Source organism: Taurulus bubalis (assembly GCF_910589615.1).
Source record: "Taurulus bubalis genome assembly, chromosome: 10".
Classification (NCBI taxonomy): domain Eukaryota; kingdom Metazoa; phylum Chordata; class Actinopteri; order Perciformes; family Cottidae; genus Taurulus; species Taurulus bubalis.
In genome coordinates this window covers 18,323,754-18,350,454 of record NC_136598.1, presented here as the reverse complement: position 1 = coordinate 18,350,454, position 26,701 = coordinate 18,323,754, and the positions used below count along the sequence as shown (strand labels likewise).

The 26,701-nt window shown below is 42.9% G+C and overlaps 2 protein-coding genes across 2 annotated transcripts; both read right to left on the bottom strand.

Moving 5' to 3' along the window:
* Positions 1–8,840: 8,840 nt before the first annotated feature.
* baz1b (bromodomain adjacent to zinc finger domain, 1B) lies at positions 8,841–23,025 on the bottom strand (the record flags this gene model as incomplete). Its single annotated transcript, XM_079224753.1, has 22 exons — positions 8,841–11,509; positions 11,845–11,951; positions 12,128–12,267; positions 12,942–13,057; positions 13,296–13,443; positions 13,617–13,760; positions 14,073–14,220; positions 14,530–14,715; positions 15,240–15,417; positions 15,752–15,850; positions 15,941–16,055; positions 16,230–16,393; positions 16,490–16,628; positions 16,884–17,042; positions 17,225–18,539; positions 18,638–18,826; positions 18,923–19,120; positions 19,287–19,408; positions 19,688–19,880; positions 20,271–20,415; positions 21,435–21,551; positions 22,907–23,025. The coding sequence occupies 22 exons, from the start codon at positions 23,023–23,025 to the stop codon at positions 10,861–10,863; spliced, it is 4,890 nt and encodes a 1,629-aa protein (XP_079080879.1). The 3' UTR covers positions 8,841–10,860.
* Positions 23,026–24,172: 1,147 nt separating this feature from the next.
* On the bottom strand, positions 24,173–26,417 carry bcl7bb (BAF chromatin remodeling complex subunit BCL7B b; the record flags this gene model as incomplete). Its single annotated transcript, XM_079224610.1, has 6 exons — positions 24,173–24,823; positions 24,922–25,025; positions 25,193–25,351; positions 25,514–25,601; positions 25,729–25,804; positions 26,305–26,417. 6 exons carry the CDS (start codon positions 26,415–26,417, stop codon positions 24,752–24,754), a joined length of 612 nt encoding a protein of 203 aa, XP_079080736.1. The 3' UTR covers positions 24,173–24,751.
* Between the last annotated feature and the right edge of the window lie 284 nt (positions 26,418–26,701).

The following is a 26,701-nucleotide window of genomic DNA, read 5'->3' as shown; positions in this document are numbered from 1 at the left end:
GTGTTTATGCTGAACAGCCAGAGAGTGGGAAACGCACGGAATACGATCCCCATGTTTTCCCTGCCCCGGCTAATCTGACAAAACGACAGAGGGAGCAGATTCTCTTACAGAGAAAGCTGCCACTTAGATATTTATCCTTGCTAAGGCAAACATCTGGCCCCGGCGGGCTCTTTTCATAGGGCGATATGAGTGGGTGTGATACTCGGCTACATTTATTTGGGTGTGAAGTTTTAATTAAAAGTGAAAGCCATGCCCGCCGGCCAACCCCCCCAAGCTTTGTCTATCCCCTGAGCTTCATCTGAGAGTGAAATGAAGGGAGAAAAGCAAAACTAGAGAAGAAGAGACGGATGGCAGAAAATAGACAAACAAACGCAGAGACATGCACGTAGGTGAGGAGATGCAGACGGGAGATAAAGAGTAATTTATAAATCAGGAGGTGTGAAATCTCCCTTCTTGCTGTTTGTTTTCAGTTGCAGTCGGATGGAACGGCCTGAATTACAGACAAAGTGCCCGTTGCTCCCACACACAGAGGAGGGCGTATTGCTTACAGAAAAATCTGCTTACTCTCCAGAGTCTGGTTTTCCAGAAGCACCCTTGCATGCAAGATCACCTCTGTCAACTGGCTTAGAGCACATTAGGGACCTTCACAGCCCAGGGCCAGGAAAAGGGCAATACAGCAATCCAGTTTTGTAGTTTTAAGGATTTTGAGAATTCTCTTTGGAAAGATGTTTGCAAGATTTCTTGGATAAAGTAAATGTCGACACTGCTGCAGCTTTTGCATTGTTGTCACAGTCAGAGCAGCAGTTTACGAGTGAGACTGAGCTCATGTTGTGTTTACCAATCGCCTCCGGATACAAACTGCTGGGGCCTCATTTATGAGCTGGCACACAGAGTTCCTCATCACTTTAAACAAAAAAAAAGCTCATTGTACGTACACATTGTTACTAGCAACACAGGTAATAAAGCCACCTATCAGTTTTAATTGCCTTTAGGAGACAGAAAGTGTGTGAATGGGCTTCAGTGCTCCCATGTGATTAATGTTCCAGACTACTTTTAATTAAAGTCAGGGCTGGTTTTGCGAACAGAGCAGGGGACTTTAACCATTCGTCAAGTTAAACAAATAAAATGCTGATTTCTACGTGTTGAAACTTAATTGACATACAGTAATTAAAAAAAAATGTTTTACCAATCTTGTAATATATGAAGCTACAGCAACTGGAAACAAGGACGTTTTTCTGTCCAAAGGTGTCAAAACAACGAGTTGTGGTGCATACTTGAGTGTGCATGTGACTTTTAAAAGAAATTGTTAAAGATTTTGGGAAATTGCTTAAATTGATACCTTTGTCTTGTCTGTATGTTAAATATGAAGCTCCCAGCAGTGCTTAGCATAAAGACTGGAAACAGCTAGTCTAGCCCTGGCCCAATCAAAGCATAAAAACTAAAAAGGAGTGGTTTCATGGGGGGCTATATTCCGGACTATTTCCTGCCTGGGCGCAGTGACTTCCTGTAGTCCTGTTGACATTATCACTTTTTGTACAAATTAGATTAAATGTGAGCTTCAGAGATGCTGATAGGCAGATTATGTTACCTTTGGACAGAGCTAAGCTATAGCTGTCCCTGCTTCTAGTCTTTGTGCTAAGCGATCACCATCATTGGCTCTTACCTTTGCCAAGGGTAGTATCACCGACAGATGTCCAGTGCATGGCTAAGCTAATGATTCTCTACCCAACTGACTGTCTGCCGGTCTCTTTGCTAGAAAGAGTCTGGCCTATCATGTGTTACCTGGCCGTGCTCTCAGTGTGAGAGGATGCTAATTGGCAGTGAGGCGCCAGTCTCTCCCCAGCCCTCTTCTGGCGTCAGTCAGAGCCAGGAAAGGTGGCATTAAGCCTGGCCTCGGAGCGCTCCAGACTCCGTGGGTCCAGAGGGAACCAGAAGGCATGATCCAGTGTGTGGAGGCCATCCCTGAAGTACACACCTGGCCTGGACTTGTACACTTGAATGGAAAACCTTTCCAGAGACCAACACAGGGAAGTTGTTCTTTCAGAAATAAAAGGAGAATTATTTTCAATTTAAAAGTGGCGCAAAGAAAAACTCCTTGCTGGTGTTTAGTGCCGTGCAGAGCTCTCTCCTGTCTGATTGTAGTTCACCCAATATGTGTGTGTGTGTGTGTGTGTGTTTCTCCTAGCTCCTGTCTGCCGTCCGTCTGCCTCCTCTGGATTGGACTCCTGTCGCCTTCCCAGTGAAGGACCACTCAACCTGGGTGGATATTCTTTCCCTCACATCTGCTATGAATTTGCCAGAGCCAAGCCATTCAAAGGCTCCTTTATGGAGCCGTCAGCAGCCCTGTGACTGCTTCCTATTAAGACACATGCACACTTTGTACACGTACACACCAGGCACACACACACACACACACACACACACACACACACACACACACACACACACACACACACACACACACACACACACACACACACACACACACACAGGTTTTGTACTCATGCACACATTAACACTCATGCTTACCTTTGAATAGGTATTTCCATTCACAATGTGTTGTATTTTTCTCTTCATTTGCACATGGTCATATGGCTGACACACACACACACACACACACACACACACACACACACACACACACACCTCCAGTTTCTTACTCAACCAAATATTTGAACTTAAGTCAGCCCCAACAGCTGCAGCCTTCTTGTGTTTTTTTTAAGTGAATCACCCGTGCATGGTGGAGTAGTGCAGGGGTGGTTATTGGGCCATTACACACTTTAATCTATTTATTACTGACATCCCCCTCACTGGGCATATGCACACTCCAGAGAAACATGAGCCGGGACAGCAGCAAGGCCGTCATGTAACTTAAGATGGATCTGATTTGGAGAGAAATGGATGTAAAACTAGAGACCATCTTGCGATGGGATCGTCCCGGCCATGACGCCAAAATGGGCTATGGGCGTAAAGTGAGGGGACCGAATTGGACCTCAGAGTGGACCTCTGAATTTGGCACACGCGAAAAAATAGTTCCCTGATAAAAGCAAAGAAGGCCAATTGGCTTTTAAATGCTTGAGAAACAAGAGGTATCTGTTTTCGTCTTACAACTTTAACACTTTCCAAATTAATTAATGAGTGAAGGGTCTGGGCAGTTTAACACAAAACATTTGTAAAAAGATCAATTTTCCCATAGCGGAAATAAGAGTCAACAGTGAAACGGAAATAATTGCCGCTCTGTCTCAGGTGCATGTGTTGTGCAGACAACTCGTCATACCGTTGGCATTTTTCTTTTAAAAGCAACTCAAAACAGTGAGGAGGAAGTTAATTGGCGTTCTCTCATCCCCTGCTAAGCTTTACAAAGAACCCAAAGATATATATAAGCCCATTTACCATTTGCGATCACTAGCTTGACTGAACGGTAAAATGAAGCCTCAGTGTGACTCATGAAAGGCCTCAACCCACTTATTACGTCGACAAGTTTGACTGCCTTTCATCTTCCCCGTAGCGCGCTCATCCAATTGTTGCCGCTGCAGTACCTGGATACCAGAGTTCAAAGAAATCCCTGGGTGATTCTGAGGTTAATCCGTCTGGTCATTTTTCAGATTGCCTTTAATATTTTTCAGATTTCTGCCTTTAAATCTTGAATTGCTATATTATTGATAAAGAAGGAAGCGACGTGTACAAGGGATACGCTACATTTAGCCGTTTGATGAAAAGCCGGAGTCCAAGTGTGTGTCTTGGCACTGGTGTGTCTGGTTGCAGTCATGGCAGAGAGGATGTATGACTGATATGTAAATGCTGCTGTTTGGTCTGCAGGATGATTCAGACTGTTTCAGAGGAGTGCAGGATCCCCTTTGGGGTTAGAGCTCCATGTTCCCAGGAGAAAAGACATCCTCAGAACTCCTCCGTTTCTGCACTCCCTCGCTTTTCTCCGCTTCTACTTTGGTTATATCTTCAAAGGGTGAGGACGCACATGAGTGGAGAAAATTGTGGGAGAAGGCTCTGTTTTGTGAATAATGCATTAATAATCATTTGTACTTGCACTTAAAGCAGGGAGAAATTTAGGGCATGTCGCCGCCGCGGTCATATAAGTTGATTTTGGCACTCAATTTCCAGGTCACCTTTACGCTCTGTGAATGATTATGTTCTTTCTTCTCTCTGTTCTGACAGACTGTCAGGATTTTTTAGTCTCTTTCCCCCTTGTCCTCATTTTCTCTGTGTGCTTTCCTGCAGCTGCCAGCGGGATAGAAGACTGACTGAGCTCATTCTGAAGTGTACCATGATATGACACAAATCGGGTTTACGCTCACAGCTCAAGACTCCCTTCATCGCAACGCTCGACTCCAGCAGGAGATCTTGACTCACGGTGTCATTTTAATGTGACGGCGCCGGTGGGACAGGTGTCAGAAACGCAGCTAGTATAGGCCTCAGTATAACCTCGTCTCAAGCTGAAGACCTGCTCGACATGGAGAGAGATATTTATAAAAGATGCAATTCCCGAGAGTCACCTGAAAGTGATTGCTAATAAAAGGTACAGACAGGTAACACATTTAAAGAGGTGACTCAATGCAACACAATCTCATGGCAGTTTGGGAAATAGTCACGAAATGCAATCTATTGCTTCCGTGCACAGGGACACAAATTGTCGCTCGACACGACTTCTTTTTTGGGACGACATTATGCTACAAAACAAAAATTAGGTTTAGGCAACAAAACCACTGAATTAGGTTGAGGAAAACCGTCATGAATGTTGGTTTAGACAGCAAAACAATAACAACACTTTGAGACAGGCGATGTCGAACACGGATATCGTGGTTGAAAAGCCACAAGTGGTCTTTGTCGATATTTAATTATGTTGAGTGTTGCGTCCACCATACAAAAAAGTTCCTAATTGACTTTCCATTGCCATTGTTTTCGTGCTGAGCGAACAATTCCAGTCCATTTACAGGAAAACATGAGATTGCCTTTTAGGATTATCTCATCACCTGCTCAGGTAAGTGTCAAACCACCACTAGCCTCAAGAACAACGTCAGTGTGTTTTGACAGTTTCATACACATCAAACCATTACTAATTTATAATGGATATTTCTTTCATTTGTTGCGTATATGTATTTATTACTAACCTCTCAGGTTGAAACTCACCCAACACTGATGCCACAGTGTAGTGACAACAAACCACTGGTTTAACTTGATACAAGATGTGCTCTGTTTAAGTAAACAAACTGTGTTTCAGCCACAACAACAACTATTGAACACCAAAGTAGGGGTGTCGCAATATAACAGTAGTGACGATAACCGAGACATTCAAAAATGTAATATTGATATCATGTTAATAAAAAACATGATAATATTGTATAAATATTCCAGCGCCTCTTGAATTATGTTACAGTATATACTGTATATAAAGTTATGGTTACAGACTCTCTCTCCACCTCCCTACAGTTGTATTTTGAGTTAGAAGGTTCCAGTTGTATTCAGACCACCTGTTGTGCAAGGTGTGACTAATAGCTGCTAATTAAGAATTGAGAGCAGCTTGGTGCGTTTCCCCTCTTGGCCAATCAGGTGTGACGACGCCCTCAGCCCTCAGGATCCTTCATTATATTAATACAGACCTCATTTCAGCAGTGATTGAGAGCCAGAAACTCTTCTTTGCTGTCCCAACTTTTCTTAATGAGGATGACTTTGAGCATTCTGAAACCAAACTGGAGTGAATATTAAAGAACGCCTTTCCTCTCGGTTACCTGCATCAGGGCGGACCATAGTGCTGTTGGTGCAGGAGCCTGTGCTTACCTCATGATAACGTAACACCCTCAGGCTTTAGTTAGTTGTTTTCTATGTTGATTCATTGTTATGAAGACATTGTTTTACAAAATATTTTTTTCATTGTTTATTGGGTCCCAATTTGCTTCATCTAATGCAAGACTGAAAAGTTAAATAAGATGGTTAACACTGCAACATTTCATGAGGAGTTAACAAACGACAAACAGAAAAGGACACAAGGAATTTAAAATGACAAAAATAACGTTAATAAAACTAATTCAGGAAACCTAATTTAAGTATTGTATGGATGAGCAGTGAAACCAAACCCTGCCACAGGTTAATGCTTGAACTGTCCTTTAATGTGGTCACAGTAAAGTCACTTCGCAGACACGCAGCGCATCGTGTTTGCTGGAATGAGAGTGAGAAACACTTGTTCACACTCCTCGCCTCATGCCCTCTGCACCGACTTGGACCAGGAGTAAATATTTGCAGGGTGGGCTGCTCAGCTCTGCTGTCACACACACACACACACACACACAACACTGTGTGGACGTCTCGGTCGTACACTGCTGCTGTCAGTTTGCTCAGGGTTCAAAGATTATTCAGCGCACGGCCAGTGTTTGCTTGTTTTAGAGTGAGGCACCTGCTGCTGCTTCAACCCGCCAGGTCAGACTGTGTGACATAATAGTGGCGGCAACGTAAAACCTGATAAGTGTACGATGTCTTGTCAAACCGCAGCCACCTGCTACAAGAAGTTAAACACAGTGGAATAAGCTGTGAACACAACACTCACTAAAATATACCTTTCAAGTTAATATGGTGAATGTTTTTTGCAAACAGTTGCTTATTTACACACCCAGCAGTTACAGAGCAACAAATCATTAATTTGTTGTGTTTGTGTCCACCTGATGAGCGCGTTCACTCCCTTTTTAGCTCTGTTTTGGTCTCTACCAACTCCCGAGGGAAATGTCTGGCTCTTGAGCTGCTTAAATTCTTCATTATGTTCACAAGGTAGTCTCTCATTGTGTCTCGTCTGTTGTTTGGTGCAGAGCAGTTACGGTAGAGTACGTTTTCAGAGCCTTTTTACTGCAGTCGAAAATTTTGAGAGCAGAGAACGTGTACCAAAACAGTGATGTTGAAGACGGGACAGCTCAACAAAGACCTGAAACATGATATAAAGCTCTGTAAAGCTGAGAGGAGCTGCAGAGTTGTGTGTCTTTACGACAAGCGATGCCTTTTCACTTTGTCACTAATGTAAAAATATATATGGATTGTAGCGATTTAACAATAAATTCCACTGCTCCTTTGATAATATTTCATTATTTTCACTCTGGAAAGGTTTATTTAAGGTTTATTTAAGTGTGAATCTCCTCAGTCACAGCAGTATGCTAGTTTAGCATTGTAGCATGCTAGTATTTGCTAATTAGCACGAGCAAAATACAGGTGAGGCTACTGTGATTGTTTGCAGGTATTTGGTCAAAGTATTGGACACATTTTTACTTAATGCGGTTGCTGGGAGAAGTACAAGGGTTTATATAATTTATGCCCTGAAAGAGGGCATAAATGTCTGCAGCACGCTTCCTCATATTGGATTCTTTCAGATCATGTAACTGTAGCTATTTCTGAACCTCTTAGTCTTGCTACTGAGATGATGTCTTTTACCTCAACGGGGAGTAGAAGTTTGGTGATTAATGCATGTCTCAACTATGTTTCACTGCGTAGGATGCAGAGTGTGAGGAATGAACAATACTTGAAACCCCTTTCATGAGTTTGGAGAGCCTGATAAATCCAGCAGACTTCTCAAAGTTAATATATCACGACTGTATTGTATTATTCAGGTTAACAACGAGTTCTTGAACGGTGAAGAAGCTTAGGTTCATTAGAAGTTCACTCAAATCATGCAAGTGAGTTCAAGCAAGTGTTCAGTTTGTTTTGGCTCCATTTCCCCAAAACAGTCACAGCCACCAGAACTGGCTGTCACAGCGATTCAGTCAGAATCAAGACTCAGAAAAAAACAACAAAAAGCAGCGACTTCCCTCCAACGCTTCAGGGCATGGAGCTCATAATGTCCTCAATCTGCCATCTTCTTTTCTTGTGGGTCAAGAACGTGGACCTGTGAGCCTCCGTCTTCTTTTACGACTCAGAATGCTGCAGTTGCAAAGCTTTCTGGGAAAGATGGACAGGAACGACATGCATTCATTTTAAAATGCATGAGATGTAAGGAATGTCAGTTTATTTAAATCAAATGTCTACATTCTTACTTCCAAAATTGGATTGTATTTTCACGGACAAAAAAACATACCAAAGTGAAATGTCATTGTGTTTTATAATGGCTGAATTCAGCTGCCACTATGTTTGAACGGCCACTAATCAAGTGTTTCGTTTCCACTGACTTTTCACGTCTCTGACCTTTTCTCTGATCCATCTCCGCCCCGACACCTGTTGCCAAATTACAGACGGCTCACAGGCTGTCAGCACTTCTTGCTGCACTCTCCTCTGCTCCATGCATCCCAGACCCTCTTTGTATAATATTCATAATTTATATAACTTTGGGACTTTCCAGTTGGGAGTTATCTTTGCTGCCACCTATTTATTACCTGTACGGGGCACATTTTTGTGGAGAGCGCTTCCTGTGAAACTGGCTACAGCCGAGCGCAGCTAAATAATTATTTTGGTCTGTAAACGGCCATAGAAGCCAATTTCAATGGCAGTCTAGACAGTGTAATAGCCTTGTGTAAATATCTTAAGTTTCTTGTGTCCACAGCCTTCTTCAGCCGTCTTTTCTGTAAACCGAATGAATGCAGGATATTAATATTGTTCCTTACAGTTCAATATGTAGTGAATTAGAGCACGAGTTAAGTGTTTAAGGCCAAAGGTCAATCGCCATAAGCGTAACCTTTTCCACAACATGTTTTCATGGGAAAAGTCACAGTTGCTAATCCTCCTTTGTGAATAATGAAGCCATTTCTCCTCTGTAACATCACTTTTGATTGTTAACAAACATATTTAAAGATAATTTGGCTCCCATTAGAAGGTGGAGATTATTCGGAGAAAAGAGTCCACATCAGAGAGTAAGACAATGTTTGACATTTTATTAAAAAAGTAAAATCAGACAGTCGGCAGTCACGGTTAACCCGTTTTCCTCCACAATCATTGTCTTATTACAAGGCTTTACAGATGGCAGTGATGTCTGACCAGGGGGCGCTCATCAGCTCAAATAAAACAGGGAGAACTACGGTCTTCGTCCATAGCCTTTATTGGAAATTCTTTACAAGTGAATCCTCCTAACCTGCCCAACCCCAGCTTTAGAGACTATAAATATATATATAAAAAAAGGAAGTGTAAAAAGATTTTTGCAGTTCCTCAAAGAACAAAGAAAGCATTTACAGTCAGGTCTCAACTTGAGAAGGGCAGTCACCTTTTGTTTGTTCGTTGAAATAACAAACAACTACAACAGTGATTTAAACAATTATTAATCATGTCAGGAGCAAAGCTGGATTTAAAAAAAAAAAAAAAATAGGTGGAGGGGGGAATAATCAGTGGCCAAGTGAAATAAAAAAAAAGATCACTGATAACTGCACTAGAAAAAACACTGAGCAGCACAGAAAGAAGAGGTCACACCAATCACAGCCTCGTCAGTGTATACGTTTACATATACGTCGCTGGCAACCTCACCACAAACTACACAAACTTCTGCACATTCAAACGTTTTTTTGTTAAGCTGTGACTGTATAGAAGTTATTACAAAACAAGTGTTAGCGCCAAAATAAACCAGCACTATGAAGCTCCCCCTGGCTTTCGATGACCAGAGCAGAGAGTCACAGCAGCGTCACTGAACTACTTGGAAACTGCCGGACAAAAGTATTCAGAAAGCAGGCGGAGAGCACCACCTGGTGGCTGAACCAGGACATGCAGGAAAGCCTTCATCTGCCTCTGGAGCCGTTCTACCATCACGCGTGTCAATAAATCCATTTAAATGAGTGACTTTAAGGTTTTGTTACAAAATGTACAAGTGACTAAATTATTTATGCCGCGATAAGGAAAAGTAAGACAACTCCGACATGTTCTCTTCAGTGACTAGGAGAGCCCCGGTTAGTCAAACCTTGCCATTTATTTAATGTGGTTAAGATCAACAAGTAATCATTTACAATACCAAATAAAATGTGCAAAAAATATCAAATATTCAAAAATGCCCATTTTGCTTAACAAATGTCACATTTGTCGTTTTAAACACCGTTTACAAATGTTTATGCACATAATTTCAATAAAGTCTGGTCCTGCAGCTGCTGGCATAATAGGTGCACTTTACACAGGAGTGTAAACTGATGGATCATTGAGGTACCGGTTCTTTTAAAGTGGCAGGGCACTACAGAGGAAAGGCTGGTCCGCTCTGCACGCCAAGAACGACTCCGAGTCGAGTCCATGTTTTTGAAAACATCTTGGCACCAAGAGCCGAAAAGAAATGTGTGTGTTAGCACTAAAATGATGCGACTACATGTGACCTGAAGTGTCGACCCAGCTTTTGACACAAAAAATAATAATTCTAAAACTAGTAATAATCCTATCATGTTTAACTATAGACTGGCATTTGACCAAAGTTAATTTTGGTGTCAAGATGCTTAGTAGTAAGAGCGATTTACAGGTGACAGGAGACATTAATATCAGTTGCAGCGTTGTTTTTAAACAAAGAAAGATTTCCCAGAGGGTTTCGGCTACATGGACACCATCTTTTAAACTGACAACATTCAAGTCAAATTACACGTGTGAGTGTAAGAGATGTCAACTTGGAAAAGAAATTTAAATCAAAAAGGTGTCTCAAGAGCTACAAGGATCCATCCATTATCTCAGATGTCTCATTTTCTTGGTTGAAAAAAATAATTAAAAAAACGTTACAAATATAAATCGGTTTTCTTTTGTCGCTTTTCAAAATATGAACAGAAATTCAATAACACAAAATAAGTCCTTCTGAGGATTACGCCCCACTGGCTGTGTGGTGGAGGAGGAGGAGGGCTCTTGATCATTTCTAGAAGAGCGGGACAGACATTTTAAAGCAAAGAGACGACCCAAAAAGAAAAACAAAACAAAACACCCTGGACTTCAGGAGCGTTTCTGTCGCTTGGAATGTCGCTGCTGGCTGGACCGCTCCTCGACGATATTCGCAGCGTTGCCCCGGGCCCCTCGATGACGAGTTCTCCGTGTGTCCCGCTCGCCATCACTATCCTGCTCCCTGTAATCCTTCCTACCTGAGGAGGTAGCGGACCGCTTACTTCTTCTCCTGCCATCGTCGTCATCCTCACCACTCTCGCTCTCCTCTTCCCTCCGTCCTCGAACATTTCTGGTTTTCTTCCCGTTCGATTTGCCATTCTGCATTTTCTTCTTTGGTTCCTCCTCTTCTTCTTCTTCTTCTTCTTCTTCTTCACCACCATCCTCCTCCTCCTCCTCCTCAGATGTTGCATGGGCTTGGCTGATTCGTTTACGTGAACGCCGGCGGAGGTAGCTGAGGCCGGGCAGCAGCTTCTGGAGCAGCTCGGTGAACGTCTGCTCCGTCTTGACCATGCAGGACAGCACGGTGCTGCCCTGCTGGTTGTACTCCTCTGCGTTGGAGAAGACCAGTTTCAGGTCTTCCATGAAATCCTGGGCGTGGCGATACGAGCCCTGGCTGAATTTTTCGAGCATTGTTTGGAAATCCATGGGTTGGGAGATGATGTCCAGGTAGTCCTCTGCCTCCTCCACGGACACAGGCTCCCTGGGACAAGGAGCAGAGAGCCACGTTAAGACCATAACAATTCATAGTGGGCAAGACATTTTTATTTACTGCGACAAACAAAGTGTAAAGCAGAAAATAACTTTTAATTTTGTTCATGGGTCCTAAAAGAGACCAACATATCTCCAGAATAATCATGAAATATTGGTTCAGACTAAATAGAAAAATACTCATTTTAATTCAGTAGTAGTGATATTATACATTTTGAATGTAGGGAAGCTGGGATGTCATGATGATACTTCTGGGTGTAAACATTGGTGCCGCTCCATAACAAACCGAATGTCTATTCAAATGCACAGATCATGTTCTCTGCTCACCTGAAAGGCCAGCTGTAGCGGAATTTCGTCAGTTTCTTGAGGATTTCCTCACACTTCTCCAGCTCCAGCACCTGCCTGCGCACTCCTGTTTGGGAACTCTGTCGCACCTGAAGACATCACACACACATAATCAATTACAACAAAAACGATTCATTCTGACTGACTGTTTCGGAAATATAGATCAACTCCGACCTTCACATGTTTCCTGCTTTAAGTACATTTCTTAATTATTTTAAGAATTAAGACGTAGCTTCTGTATGAGGGTGTCCTGCTGGTTTCTTACCAGTTCATCAATGTCTGCAGGGCTGTTGGGGCCAGTCCTCGGTTTGCTGCTCTGACTACTTAAAGACGACTGCTTCTTGGGTTTGCTTTTTGAAATCTTCTGCCGAGATGAAGACTGCTTATTTTTCTTCCTTGGTCTCACTGTGAGGAAATTGTGATGTGATCAAGACATGAGGTAAACAAAAGTTTTAAAAAAAAGGCATAAAAAAGGTAAGAGGAAAAAAGATTCAATATCAGTAATTTTTCCATGCGTAACCAATATTATCTGTCAATATCAACTGAACTATGATGTCAGCTAGAAATTTGAAAAATTCTTCCTCTCTTGAACTGTTCATTGATGCATAAAACTTCTTAATCATTATCCGTGACAGGCAGGCTTGAAATGACAACGGGGATCATCCTGTCACATACTCCGAGGGAAGCCGGAGTGAGTGAGGCATCAAAGCAAAAGGTCCAGACCTGAGCTCTGCTACATGACAAAACACAGACAATAGAGACAGGGGCCAAAATTCCCCGTCAGCATTCCTCTCTTTCCCAACTTACAGCACCGAGGAACCCCATTTTCCAACAACAAACAACAACGAATCTGTGACTTTTGGAAAGTCTTTGTTGTATTCTCTTGTTGTTTGGTGCCATAGTTTTTAATACAAAGCGTTGAGCATTGATGACAAAAGGACTCCAGTTTGGAGCTGGTCCACAGAAGTAAAAAACAAACAACTGAAACATTAACTTCTTCTGGTTGAAACCCTGATGGTGAACCATGAGCAAGACCATTTTATGGAATCTGGGTTTTATCTTCTCTTGTTGATACTCACAGCTGTGACCCATGGCCTTGTAGTCATTATCCTCTTCATCCTCTTCTTCTTCCTCAGATTCCTCCTCTTCAGACTCCTCCTCATCCTCTTCTTCGTCTGTGTCTTGGTTGTAGTTCCTGCAATAAAGAGGTTGCCAATCAAAAACCTCAAATTGCAAAGACAGAACATGGTATGTAGTTACACAAAGAGGCAGGATTTAGTGTAGAGGTTTTGGGTTTGTGTTGCTAATACTAGTTTTGAAAACCTAAACCGATAATCTAGTCATTGTAGAAAAGTGTGTTAGTCACCCAAATGTAGTACGACAGTTTACATCAACAACGAAGGAGCAGGGACAACGTGTGAGGCAGACAGTACCTTGAACGGGAGCCACGTCTGGCAACAGTGGGCTGGCAGGCTGGACACAGCCACTCTCCGGTGGGGATGCCGTACAGGGCCGGTCGCAGACAGAACAGGTGGAAGGCCTTGTTGCACTCATCACAGAGGATAAGTTTCTCATCATCACCTGGAAGAGATTGATATAGAAATCTTAGCTCTGCGCTAAAGAAGTTTTTTTGTATTATTCAGTATGACAATATTTTTGTTTTCCTCTTCCCTCCCTGAAAGGCCAACAACATGTGTGCAGCTGTGCAAGCAAACACGTTTTCTTTTATCGTCATCTTATCACCACAGGTTCACCTGTTGGCCTGCGGAGATGGCTGCTCTGTATGTAGACCTGCCTGACATTAATAGTCTGTTCTGCCCTGAGCCTGTCGCTGCTGCCCTTTTTGGATCTGGGTTTAGACTCCATCAGCTTCAGCAGAGATGGGTTCTGCCTGAGCACTAGACAGGGAGCAGAAGGGTAGTAGTGGAGCACTGCTTAGCTCACACTGCAACTCAATGATACAGCACACCTGTTGAGCAAGGACTGACTGAAGAAAACCATATTTATTAGACGGGAGCCAGTAGTGGTGCTGTAGGTCTGCTTTGGCGAGTTTTGAACAAAAGAAAGCCATGTTATAACAAAAGCTTTTCTATTTCACTAAAAGGCATAATGCTCTTTGGCGGCAAATAACCTGTGATGTACATTTAATTTACAGCTAATTCCTTTCTTTGAGACAACATGAGTGAGGCAGCAGCTGAAATTAGCCCTACCTTTCCTGCGGCAGACTTTGCAGCGAGCATTCTCAGCAGACATGTCCCACTTTATGCAAGCGTCCAACATCCCCAGCAGGACGTGCATGCGGGAAAAGGTCTGGGCCTCTCGGAGGGCCATCTTCCACTTCTCTACCGCTGTCGCCACCTAAGAGGAAAAGCACAGACTTGATTAAACTCAGCAACATTTGATGTAAAGAAAGACTAATATTGCTAGCTCTGCCTGTACAAATATTCAGTTTGTGTCATGAGCAAACTTCAGCATCTTTAATTGTTTTTGGGCATAGCTCCTATTTTTCTTACAAATAAACAATTAAACACTTTTACTGGTGCTTTGTCATTCACACCATACCTAGAATTATAACCATGATGAATTTAATAACTGCAAACCTCAGCTAAAAGCCATTATTTAAACAGCCTTGTTGATGCTGTAGCCTGTGAGACTCGGTTCTCTTACCCTGGCCTCTTCTGCCAGTCTCTTCTCGTCGTCCACCTCTTCAGCCTTGCTGCTTTCCTCCCCGCCTTGCTTTTTCTTCTTCTTCTGCTTGGGGGCCATGAACCCCTGCAGGAACTTTTTGATTACACAGGCCTGGATGGTGATGATGCACTCACCAAAGGCTTTCAAGTTCTGCATGTCTTTCAACTGTGAATAGTAGATGAAACCCGTATGAATTACAATCACATTCTGTGGACAACACAGAAATACTACATTATAAAAATCAGTAAAATTTCACTGTATAATAAAACGGGCTGTTTCACCGACAGTTTGATACAGTAAAACCTTTTTAAAAAAGGTGTATGATGGTTTGTGTACACCATCATTGCTTATATAAGTCAAGGGTTAAACAGTTTCAACCTGTTTTGTATGTGAATGAACTGGTTATTTTGGTCTTTAAAATGTAAACTAGCTTAATTCAACACTAAACATGTTATTGTCTGCTACTTAGTGGTTTTTCTTCTGCATGTGTTTTCCACGACACATTTTTCTTCCAAATCACTTAGGGTAGACTTATCTGCGTAATGAAAACCGTTTGCACATTACATGTCATGTCTACAGCAAGACATGGTCCTACAAAATCACTTAAATCCAAAGATTAAGGATCTTCAGTGAACATTAATGTTAACATTTCAAGGCAACTGATGTTGTGGCCAGAACCAACTAATTACCTGCTCTTCTATGTCCACGTTGTCATCCAGGTACCCCAGGCCTCCCTTATGGAGTCGTGAGGCTACCTCTTGGATGTCACTACGCAGGTAATTGAGCAGCTCTGAGTAGCCATCGCAGGTCCTGAGGCCCAGTTTTCCCTTACGGGTCAGATGGACCGAGTGGAGGACGTCCTGGTACCTGCAACAAGGAAGAGAGAGAGAGTCATGTTTTTTCCAATACTGCGGCGTTGTTAAAAAACATCTTGTCTGCTCTGCCTGTTTCTTTCTTTTACTTGTACACTGTTCATACTTTTTGTAGATGCTCTGGTGGCTCTAAAAGGCTTGCTGCTGGTATTAATATCAACATAATAGATGATAATTTCTAAATAAAAAGGCATATCTGTATGAACAGCAAACAGAATGTAAAAGCTTTAAAAAGCAGAGTTGGTATAAAAAATTAAATAAAAACAGGTAATGCTTTAGATGTAGACATTTGTTGAAGTAATTATCTCTTATAACGAGAGAGCCTGCACCTGCTTTGAATCTTCGCCTTCAGTGCACTCTCTCTAACCCCGTGAGGATGAAGACTCTCCATTAGTGCCTCCAGCTCAGCTGTGTTGTCACAAATGAACCTGTATTCAAAAAAGGCAGACTATTAGAATGAAAGGTTGTGTCAAAAGAAAAGCATAAAATGAAAGAGAAGGCAGAAACAAAGCTCTAACCAGAGGTTCTGTCCTTGGTTGGGAATAGTAGTTTCTATGCAGATGTCTACTGCTGCTCCCTGCTGGGCTCCATCGCTAATAGCACCGTCTATGCTGCCATCATCCTTTTCAGCTTCTACAATGCAAAAACTAATTAATTATCCAAGACCAAAATGACAAATTAGGGCCACGGCCACACACACAGCCACGCACACAGAATATTTGGGATTTGATAATCAGCTAATGGTCATTTTTTTTAACAAATGTAAGCATTTCGATTAAAAGGTAACTTACACCAAAATTACTGTACCTTGTGAATCCTGAGTAACAGCCGACTCACCATCCTCTTCCTCTTCCACCTCGGGCTCGGCTGGTTTGTCCTCAGGTGGAGGGGTGAAGTTGTAGTCGATGCTTTCGTGCACCCAGCCTTTCTCAATGTACAGACCAGGAACCACGTCAGAGAAGAGCCAGTATCTGAACAAAAACATCCAGCAACCATGGTTATAATTGACTTTTATGTTAAACAAATTAACATTTATCTGAGTATAAACGGTGGTGTTCAGCACTGACCTGTTATGATTTCTGTCAGTTCCCAGTGGGGTCCTGCGCGTGACAAGTCTGGATTTGGTTATACCGTCCTGAAAGGCCCTTTCTACAGCAGCCCTCTGTTTACGCATACGCTCCTCTTCAGCATCCTTTTCCATGCGCTCTTTGGGGAAATAAATAATATACCAACTATAAAGTATCTATAAAGTAATCAACAGTAGACGGTCTGGCTTTGCTCTAAATGGCACGCATTCACAAGATCTGAGTGGTGGAAAGAGAAAATACTGACAGAACAACATTTTAATTGGTGTTACACAAAAGGTAAATGTGCTATCGAGCTTGTCAGTTAACCAACTTGCCTTCTTTTTGGCACATTTTGAAATGGATTAACAGCTCAACTCCTTGCTACAAAGTGTACCTTTGTTCTGTCGGTCCATCTCCTCTTTATCCTTTTTGGCCTGCATGGACATCAGCCGCCGACTCTTCACCGAGCTGATCATGTCCTCTGGCTCCGGTTCTGGCTCTACCTTTACTTCTTTTTTGATCTCCTTCTTAGCACTCCCCTCTTTCTTTTTCTCTCCTTTGATCGCAGTAAAAAAAAAAGAAGAAAACAATTATATATAAAAGACTAATTTAAAGCTGAAAGATTTTCCTTTATGGTGTGGGTATTGTATAGGCTTTAAAGTGCAATACATACAAGTGTGGAAAGAAGCAGTATTAAATCGTATTACATTCATTCCTACATTAACCCCTGCCTACCTTTGCCCTCCATCTCCTTTCGCATCTGCTTCTCTGCCTTCTTGCGGTCATTGACTTCTTTCAGCATTGCCAGACGCTCCTTCCACACCTCGGCTGACCGTTGCTGCATTGCATCAACGTGATCTTCAACGGAGTACGTCATGAGTATGCGATGGCACAGTGCCACCAGGAGACTGACCTTCTCCTCTGGGCTCAGCTCAAACACCTCGATTGTCTCAAGCTTCTCCAAGAACTCACTGGTCACTACATCGTCAAAGCCGCTCAAAGCCCCCGTGTCCAAAGAGCCCTGGTTGCTCTCTTCCCCGTGGGCGTCACATGGTCGCAGGCACAACCGTGCCAGCTCTGAAACCGAGTGCATGGTAAGAGGGATCTCAGATAAGGGCATGTCGAGCTCACTGTAGCCTTCTGCCAGCTCGTCCTGCAGCATAGTCTGAAGCAGCACCACCAGCACACGATTCAGGTAGAGGAAGCCAGACCGTTCACCTGCCAGCGCTTCCATCAGAGCCACTGCTGTGATGGGATACTGGTCATTGGGCATCAGCAGCCCTGCATAGCAGTGAAGGAAGTCCACAACCATAGCCACATCCCCAAACAGGGTGTTAGGCAACCCCTCGGGCATGTCTACAAGCTTGAACGCCGGCAGAGTCTTGCCACCTTCGATCTCATGGTCCTCGTATCTGCGAGATTGTTCGCGGCGGACCAGCATCTCCTTCTCACGTCGCTCCTTGGCCTTTTCTCGCAGTTTCTCTTTGACTTCCTCGCGCTTTTTCTTCATCTCTTCCTGCTTTTCCTCCTCACTCATGGCTGCCCATCGCTTCTTCTGCTCCAGTAGCTCCCAGCGTTTCTGCACCAGCTCCTTGAGCTCCTCTGGCAGCCGGTCCCGATCATCTGGGGACAAGGTCTTTGCAGCCTTAGAGATGAGGGAGGAAAGGGAGTTCTTCTTGTCCTCTTTGCCCTTGTGCTCCTTATAGTAACGGAGGAGGTGAAGAGCCATAGGGTGCAGTGGCTTTCCGAGTTTAGGCGTACCCATGCCGGTACTGCGGGCTCTCTTCTTGGGGCTCCCAGAAGAGGTGCTCTTAGCCAGATGCAGCAGAGTCATCTGCTTCATCTTCGGTGTCTTGGCACCAGCTTTACCGTCCTTTCTAGAAGCTTTGAGGACATTGAGCTTCTTATCACCACTCTTTCCAGTCTTCTTTCCTTCTTTCTTGTCCCCGGACTTCCTGCCCGATTTTGGAGTGGAGGGAGCCGAGCCTTTGCCTTCTCCTTTCTTTGGAGTTCCAGAGTTCTTCATCTTAAGTGGGGATCCATTCATCTTCTGAAATACAGACAATATGAGCACATGAAGCAAAACTTTTAAACGGGATACTCCAACATAATAAAGTATACACAATAGTGTACATCAAGCCAGCTTACCTGCATGTGGCCCCAAATGGTGGGACTAAGAGGCATCCCTAAAGAGTCCTTCTTTCTTCTCCTTTTCTTCTCACCCTTCTCATTTCCTGAATCCTCTCCTGGTGTGTCAGGGGTCTTGAGCCTCTTGTTAGGTTTACCCTCTGGAGATGACAAGCTCCTACGCTTTGCAGAGGGATTCTCTGCTAAAAACTTTCAACAAAAAAAGAAAAAAAAATGTGAGACAAGAACAAGCAATATATTTAAAGTTGTCTAATATGGGAACAAAAAGGACCATGAGTAAATTACCTTGTGTGGATCAAGAAGAAAGTCACTAAATTTGCTGGGCAAGCTAAATTTTTTCACTAGTTCATCTTCAACCACCCAGGGAGCACTCTCGCCCATGCCCAGCCTCAGAGCATAGTGCCTGATGAAGTAGCGCATGATCTCCTTGGTTGGAGGGCGCTCTGTTCTGTAAAGACTGTCTGTTGGGACGTCACTGATCACCTATGAGACAGGTTGTTGGGGAAGATTCAGCGTCACCTTCTTTCAAAAACTCAAACTGTGTCGATCTCAAAAGATCATGAACCACAAATGGAAGTAATATATTGTCATGGTTTCAAGACAAGATTTATTCTCATCTGGGACCAGTTTAGAGACAGAGGATACAGACCTTATCCTCATTGATGAGCTTCACGTCGTACTTATGAGGAAGGAATTTGGGCATCACCCATCTCCTCTTCTCTTCCTTCATGGCAGTGGGAAGTTTTCTTGGTGAACGTCGTGCTCTGTCACCTGATGGTATTGAAACAATACCATGTAAAAAAAATGGTGTATTGTGTAAAAAATAAAAAGTGGTTGAAACTTAAAATGGAAACAGAGGGAGGAAAAACAACATTCCATCCAAAGAAAGAAAAATGTCTCTGGGCCTACAATCAATAAACCCTTTGTGCGGTTTAAAAGGAACACACTGATCATCATCAATCATTACACCACAAGTTGTGTCATATCCATGGTGTACGACTACAAAACCTAAATTCAGTTTTCTCTGTTTGTGCACCGATTGGTACTCACTGAGACTCTCTCTCCTGTTTTCCTCTTCTCTGGGAGGAGGTTCTTTCCTCTGGTTCTCCTGACTTGCATTCTCCTTGTCACTGGATGGAGAGTCACAGGCACCTTCAAGCTTCTTCTCGCCCGACTCACCCTCCGGATTTTCAAGGGGATGGATCTTCACCACCTTCACTTGCAAACTTTTGTCCTTCCCCACCTGAAGTGAAAAAGTCTTGTGAGAATCTCAGAATACCCCAAGAGGAAGTTTTCCTTTAAACACCTGCATTCCAAGGTACTACCACTGAGGCTGGCTATCTCTTGTTTAACATTAGCGTCAAGTCCTATTCAATTTAGCAGCGATTGTAATCTCTCAACACTTCTTAAAAGAACAGAAAGCAACTGCTGAGGAAGAACATTAATTAAAACATGTTAATAAGCTTCAATAAATGGTCAGCAAAAAAGTGTCAATTTAAATGACAAAAATAATTTCTATGGTCCTCAAAAGACAATAGTTATTGGAATAATGTTCATCTGAATGGGTGAAAAAGGCTGAAGTCTTTAAGAGATCAAAATGCAAAGTTTGGAAATTTGAACAGGTCAAACTGACCAGGAAGTCACACTCTTCATCCACAGCATACTTGGTGAGGATTTCCAGCCAGGCCATTTCAACCAGTTTGTCTAAAGACACTGTGTTGTGATGGACCATCTCCAGGACTGGCTTCTCAAACCACTTGGGATACTCCTCCTGAAGCCTGCAAACAGAAACTAGTCAGTGTGGAGTACAAACAAGGTATATGAAGACAAAAGTGCAATACGGTTAGTGTCTTGCATTCCCATCATAATATACTGAATTTCTTTTGTAGTAAGCGAGACGCTGATTGTAATGCCTCGATGCCCAGTAAACTCAAAATATGTCAAAATATCAGGCATAATTATTTTTTCCCCGAGGGTGTGAAGCACTCTATTCCGGACATGATTTATTTCGTATTGTTTGGAGTTCTGCAATGCATTCGTCACCGGGATCAGAGCATTACACAACGGGGCAACAAAGGGCTGGGAGTGACCAGTAGGGGGAGTAACATCTCTTGGCTGATATAATTAGACAGAGCTTAAACACAGCCCATGATCCTCAGTGACTTGAGCGCAGGGCAACTGAGCAATGCTCGGTCCCGTCTTTGCTGTGAGATACCCTTGGCCACATTTATATGGTTTGGTCTAACTTTCTCTTACTGACAGCACATATACATACAGATACGTACACCTGGTTAGTGATGAGTGGATTGACAAAGATCAGTTGAAATATTCTACATCTTATATGGCTATTTCTTCTCTTTTGCAGATCAGAACAAGGAAACTCTCACCAGGCCATTGCAGATTCAAGGATGACTCAATCACACACACCCTCTAAATAGAATGAGAGGAGGAGCACCAGATGTACCCAATCATAGCAAAGCAGCAAGCCTTGTGACCTTCACAGGGACAGTATGGCTCTTTCGTGATACTACCGAGCTGCCGTCATAAGACGCTAATCTGCAATTGAGGGCATCTAATCAACCGGTGGTGTTTTATATCCATTTAGAAAATAATGGGAACCAGAAGTTTACTGGACATCTGTATGCAAAGCACTGCCATCTACTTAACTGTACCTGTTTATTCTTCACAGAACCTAATCAACAGCCTAATTAAACAGCAGAGAGCTCACTACTGGCTCTTAATTCACATGTTGGATAGAATCGTGTACATGCACACACAAACAGGGTGTCATACTCACAGTTCGGTGACTTCTTGTTCCTCCTCCCATGCTTCTTCGTGAGTGAGTTGACTGCTTCCAGTGCTCTTGCATGTCCAGATGTGCTCACTATATCTCTGCAAGCGTGCCTCATACTCTCTGTAGGCAATTGGTCAAAGAACTTACAATAGTCATATGGAAACAGTTACTCCCTATTTAACCATTTACAAGAAAAACATGGTCTGTCGTTGACAGAAATATAAAAAGGAGGCAGAGGTCAAGGGATGCCCAACAAACAGACGTAACAAAAACTAAATGCACATGTTATACTCTAAAAACTGAAAAGTGTACAAATGGTGTAATTACAGGCGCAAAACTGATAAACAGTGAGGGGAGCGAGGAACAAATAATGATGGTGATGCAAGCTGGAAAAGAGTCCTGGCTACCTAATGATGAACAGAAGTTATGTGGGAAAAGTTAACCCACTTCGATGGTAGTTAATGAGAGTAGAAAGTTTGACTAATATCTAAAAGAGTAAAGTTATAGTTAATGTGGATGGTATAACATGGAAAGGTATAAGCGAGGCCTGTGCTTCACATAACGTTCACTCAGTGATGACACATGTCGACGTTAAAATGGTATATATATATATATATATATATATATATATATATATATATATATATATATATATATATATATATATATAATAAATTATCTCTGCCACTATGGAAATCCAAGTCTACTAGAGCCTATGTCAACTTAAGACAACCATAACAATAAAATACACTTTAAAGTTCACTTTCACACTGCGTGCGTCACATGACGTTGTCATAACTGCCTCCATACTCTTGCTGACAGTTAAGGACTTCTGACGTTCAAAGTTTTAACACTGACGCCGAAACGAGTAAAGCAACCTTTACCGTTACAACATAACCAAGCCATATAGACACACAAACGCTGCCATGAATAAATACACTGATTCAAGTAGACTAGAGTCTACTTGTCAAACTAAAAAAGTCGCCGGTAGCTCCGGCTAGCGGAGCAACATCCTCAGCCTGAAAGAAGACGACGAGCTATTGTGACATAATGGGAAACCCAACGCTAGCAGCGCGCGAGCTAACCGCGCTCGCGTTGGTCGCTGACAGATGAAAGTGAAATGACGTCTTTATCAGCTCTCTGTATTTAACTAAGCATATAACATTTACGTATTAGCCACACACAATACTATAACGTCGCTAAGTTTGCGAAATAGCCGGCTAACCGTTTAGCAAAGCGGTGTACACACTAGCTAGCTAGCTAGCTAGCTTGTCATCAGTGTAACGTTGTGTGAAGTGTGAAACGTGAAATGGAGAAAACAAACGTCAGGTAACATTGAATTAGGTTTGTTAGCTCCCCGGTCCCTTCGCGGGGGACTACGTGAATATCTATTTAATCGGGTAGACAAAGTAACGTATACAGCATGCTGGGTGGCTCGATGAGTCGAGCACGAGCATCATCACGTTGAAGGATACTCTTTGTTCCTGAAGGCCTCCTTGGAGTGCTCAACGATGTAGACCTCCTCTCCCGGGCCTGGTGGCTCGGCTAGCGGCTTAGCCAGTGGATACGGTTTCCGGCCTAAAAGTGGTGCCATGTCTAATCCACGGATTGGCCACGGGGTGCCAACGGTAGAATTAAATCGCCCAGCAACAAACTAGTACAACAATATGGAATGATATGTCCTTAGCATGTATGCAAGTGTCCCCGAAATATCGTACCACGTCTCACGTTACCGCCGGCAGGCCCGGCTCCAACGTGTGGCAGCTAGCGGACGAGCTAACGCGAAACGGGCCGTAATGCTATCTCGTTGCAAAACAATAACAGTGTGCTTCTTGCCGCCCGCCTCATCGCATCCTTCTTCTCTCCTCTCGTAGCGGTGCCATGCTGGTTTTATGCGAATGCCTTGGATGTAGACCAGGTTGCCGGACGTGACGGTGTAGTTAGTAAACTTTTAGCTCCTCCGAATGAATATGTAAGGACACACGAGAATCAAACTCGCGGCAACAGCCAAAAGCTCAGTTCAGAAGGAGGTTATGGCGCGCGCTGAAGAATCCAAAGTCTTGGCAAACTAAGCCTGTTCTCGTTTGCTCAACTGTTTCCCCTGTATGTCCGTACTGCCGGAGCTTCTTGTTATCGGATGAGAGAATTAGCAAGTGTTGCAAAAAAGTAACCTGGATCAATCAAGAGGTTAATTCCTTGTCGAAATGGCGGGAGTTTCTAGTCCACCGGTACAATCCGTCCTCAATCGGAACTCCGTTTCCCCGGCAGCAAGCAGCGTCGCACGCACGGCCCGCCCTCTCTCGGCGTTGATTGGCTCCCTCAGTAAAGCGCCTTCATCGAATTGCTTTGAAACAGCCTCTCATTGGCTGATGTGGCCTGTCTTTTGTCACACTAGAATATCCCCTTCAAATAAACCACGCCCAGCATTGAATATATATGAGAAACTCGAGGTCAGCTGATGACAATAAAGATTATATGAATCTATTTTACTCATTAATACAAAAATACACATAAATACAATATTCTGATTATGCATTTGATGAAATATGATGTGGAATGAATTCGCTCTCAAATTATTGAATTAATTTCTGAATCCATTGTCTGGTCTCCATTTTGAACAGGTCTGATTAAACAATAGGCCCTGCCTTTATAGTATAGCAGAGTGATTGCCACAAGATATTATAACAAGTGCATACTGATCACAGCTTTGTACTGCAGCATTAATTGAAATGGAATTGGAAAGTAGCATTTATTATGGTTTACAATGTCGGCAGTTATAAACATGGGCAAATTAAATTTTAAATATTAAAAAAAAACATTTCCTTGCATGTGATAAGCCAAAAGAAAATCTGTTCCAGAAAGTGCCTCGTATTTAATAAAAATGGCACATCTAAACATCAATCTGCATAAAGCTACACATTTAACACCTTTTCAAAATGGCCTGTAAACCTAAAAAATAAAGCAATACATGCAAACGTAAAGCTCAACTGCATAACTGCATAACGAGTAAATTAGAAACAGTTGCCGGAAAACATTTACAGCATATAAATTGAAATACACTGCCTGCAACAGCAGTAACTTGCCACACAAAGTTTGGAAAATTCCCCGCCATTAATTTCAAAAATCACTTATAACAGCATACTTTAAAGACCTTTAAAAGTGAACAAAGATGTAGCTGTAAATACTTATTTTTTCTCTTTTGCTGAAATGTAACGATTGCGTAAATATGTCAAGAAAACCTCAGAATACTTTTTGAAAGTTCAGCTAATCTGATTGAGGACAGGTATTGTGTGCATTTTGACGAAATTATTATAAATGAGCTATCTCTGAATAGCATTTTCTCCTGTGCAAATCTTCTTTAAAGGGGGTGCTCCTGATTCCTCCAACTCCTCCTGTTGAATAAATAAGGAACACTATGTTACTCAAATGTTCCCATACATTTTACACCATGCTACAGACCCCAGAGATAGGAATGAAGTTCTCAGCGGACCTGTGTTTCCGGGGCGCTCTGTCGGACAGCTCCCGATGAAAGAAGATCCTCCTTGATGAGGGTGGGCGGCTCATCAGCCCCCTCCTGTCCTAAATGAACTGGCTCTGCATTCACAAGGAAAGGTGGAAATATATCCTCATTAATGCCGCACTTAGCTCTCGGATGCCATTTTATACTCAAGCACAGTATCTATTGTGTGTACCTTTTAAAAAATTACAGGAATTATTTTAAAAATTGAGTGTAAATATGCTTCGGAGAGCCATCCACATACCATCCACACTCTCCTGGCCCAGCATTGGTGGCTGAGAGTCCTCGGTCCGGAGGCTGGAGGTATGCGGAGGACTGACCTGCTGGGAGCTGGAGGTGCTGCTGCTGTTATCCATTTTAGGCTGGTAGACATCCGACAGAAAGCTCTGGTTGCTGTTTTCATCTAAGGAATAGAGGAGTTGTGCTGAACATCAGAGTGACAGGTTTTTTTATGTTGTAGTTCATGTTTTTGGTTGTGATATATTTTGGCTTTTCGACACATGTGCAGGCCATTCTGCATGCCATGGCTCCAGTTTGTTTAATGAAATACAGCCACAAAACTCACCAGTGAAATCCAGTAAGGAGTTAGCATTTTCCAGTACCACATCTTTCATGCCTCTAACGTCTCCACCTGTGGATTTGGTGCGATATATCTGATGACAAAGGGGAGACGTAAAATAAGACTACTGATGCAACAACATTCTTTGAAGTAAATCCTTAAAAGCGATCGTATTATTTTGTATGTGTGTGTGTTTTTTTTTACGTGGCAGAGGCCCCCACCTGCTTTGTTTCTGTTACTGGCACCCACTTGAATATGCGTAAGGACGTGTCTCCAACTGTCACCCATTTCTTCTCCCTGGGAATGAAATTAGTCAGACTTATTTTCGAAATGAGCTCAATTTAGCTCCAACGCTACGCCATCTGCTTTAATAGCGTTAATCGGTAACGTGGGCTACATGCTCGTGTCCTCTCGGTCCACAGCAGAGATGACAGCCAATTAGATATCCTGTCACGCTCACTTTGCAGCCATCGTTTGCTTCACACGAGCGGGTAAAACCCGCGATGATAGATGTTCAAATGTGCTCATTGATGTCACTGTTATGTGACTACGGGACGGTCGCTACATTACGGCGGCATGTGAGGCTGTGGCCATATTGACAGCTCTTGGCTAGAAGAAAAAAAAAAAAAAAAACTCAGTTAGCTCCGCCTCTTCTGTCAAGCGGGGGTACTGATTGGTCAGCAGCCCCGTCAATCATCTAACTTTTCCGACTGAAGTTTGTTGAGCGACGCAGCAGATATCAGGCTACAGTCACTAATACATTTCCCTCCATATTGTCCCCGAGACAGCTTACATACCATTTGCGCACCTTCTCGATGGCCGCCAGGACCTTTTTAATATCATCTTTAGCCCGACTTCGGGTCTCAGCGCGGCCTGTTCGTCCCGACATCTTGATGCTGTTATGATTCATCTACAGATGCATCTGAAAACTTCAAGACCAAGCCCCAGTCCTCCGTTACAGTGGTAATCTCGCGAGATTTCATCGTCTCATTTTTGTTGGTTTCTCTTTTTTTGGGCTTGATCCTCTTCAGTAAGCTGCTCATACTGTATTTACTGTAATGATTGGGTGCGCACATTTGGAGTTATTTATTTATCTTGGTTGGAAGTTTCTTTTCACAGTGCATGTATGCACATAGTTAAGTACAATTTTGAATAACTTCCACTTTACTTTTACGCCAATACAGCTCAGCAGTA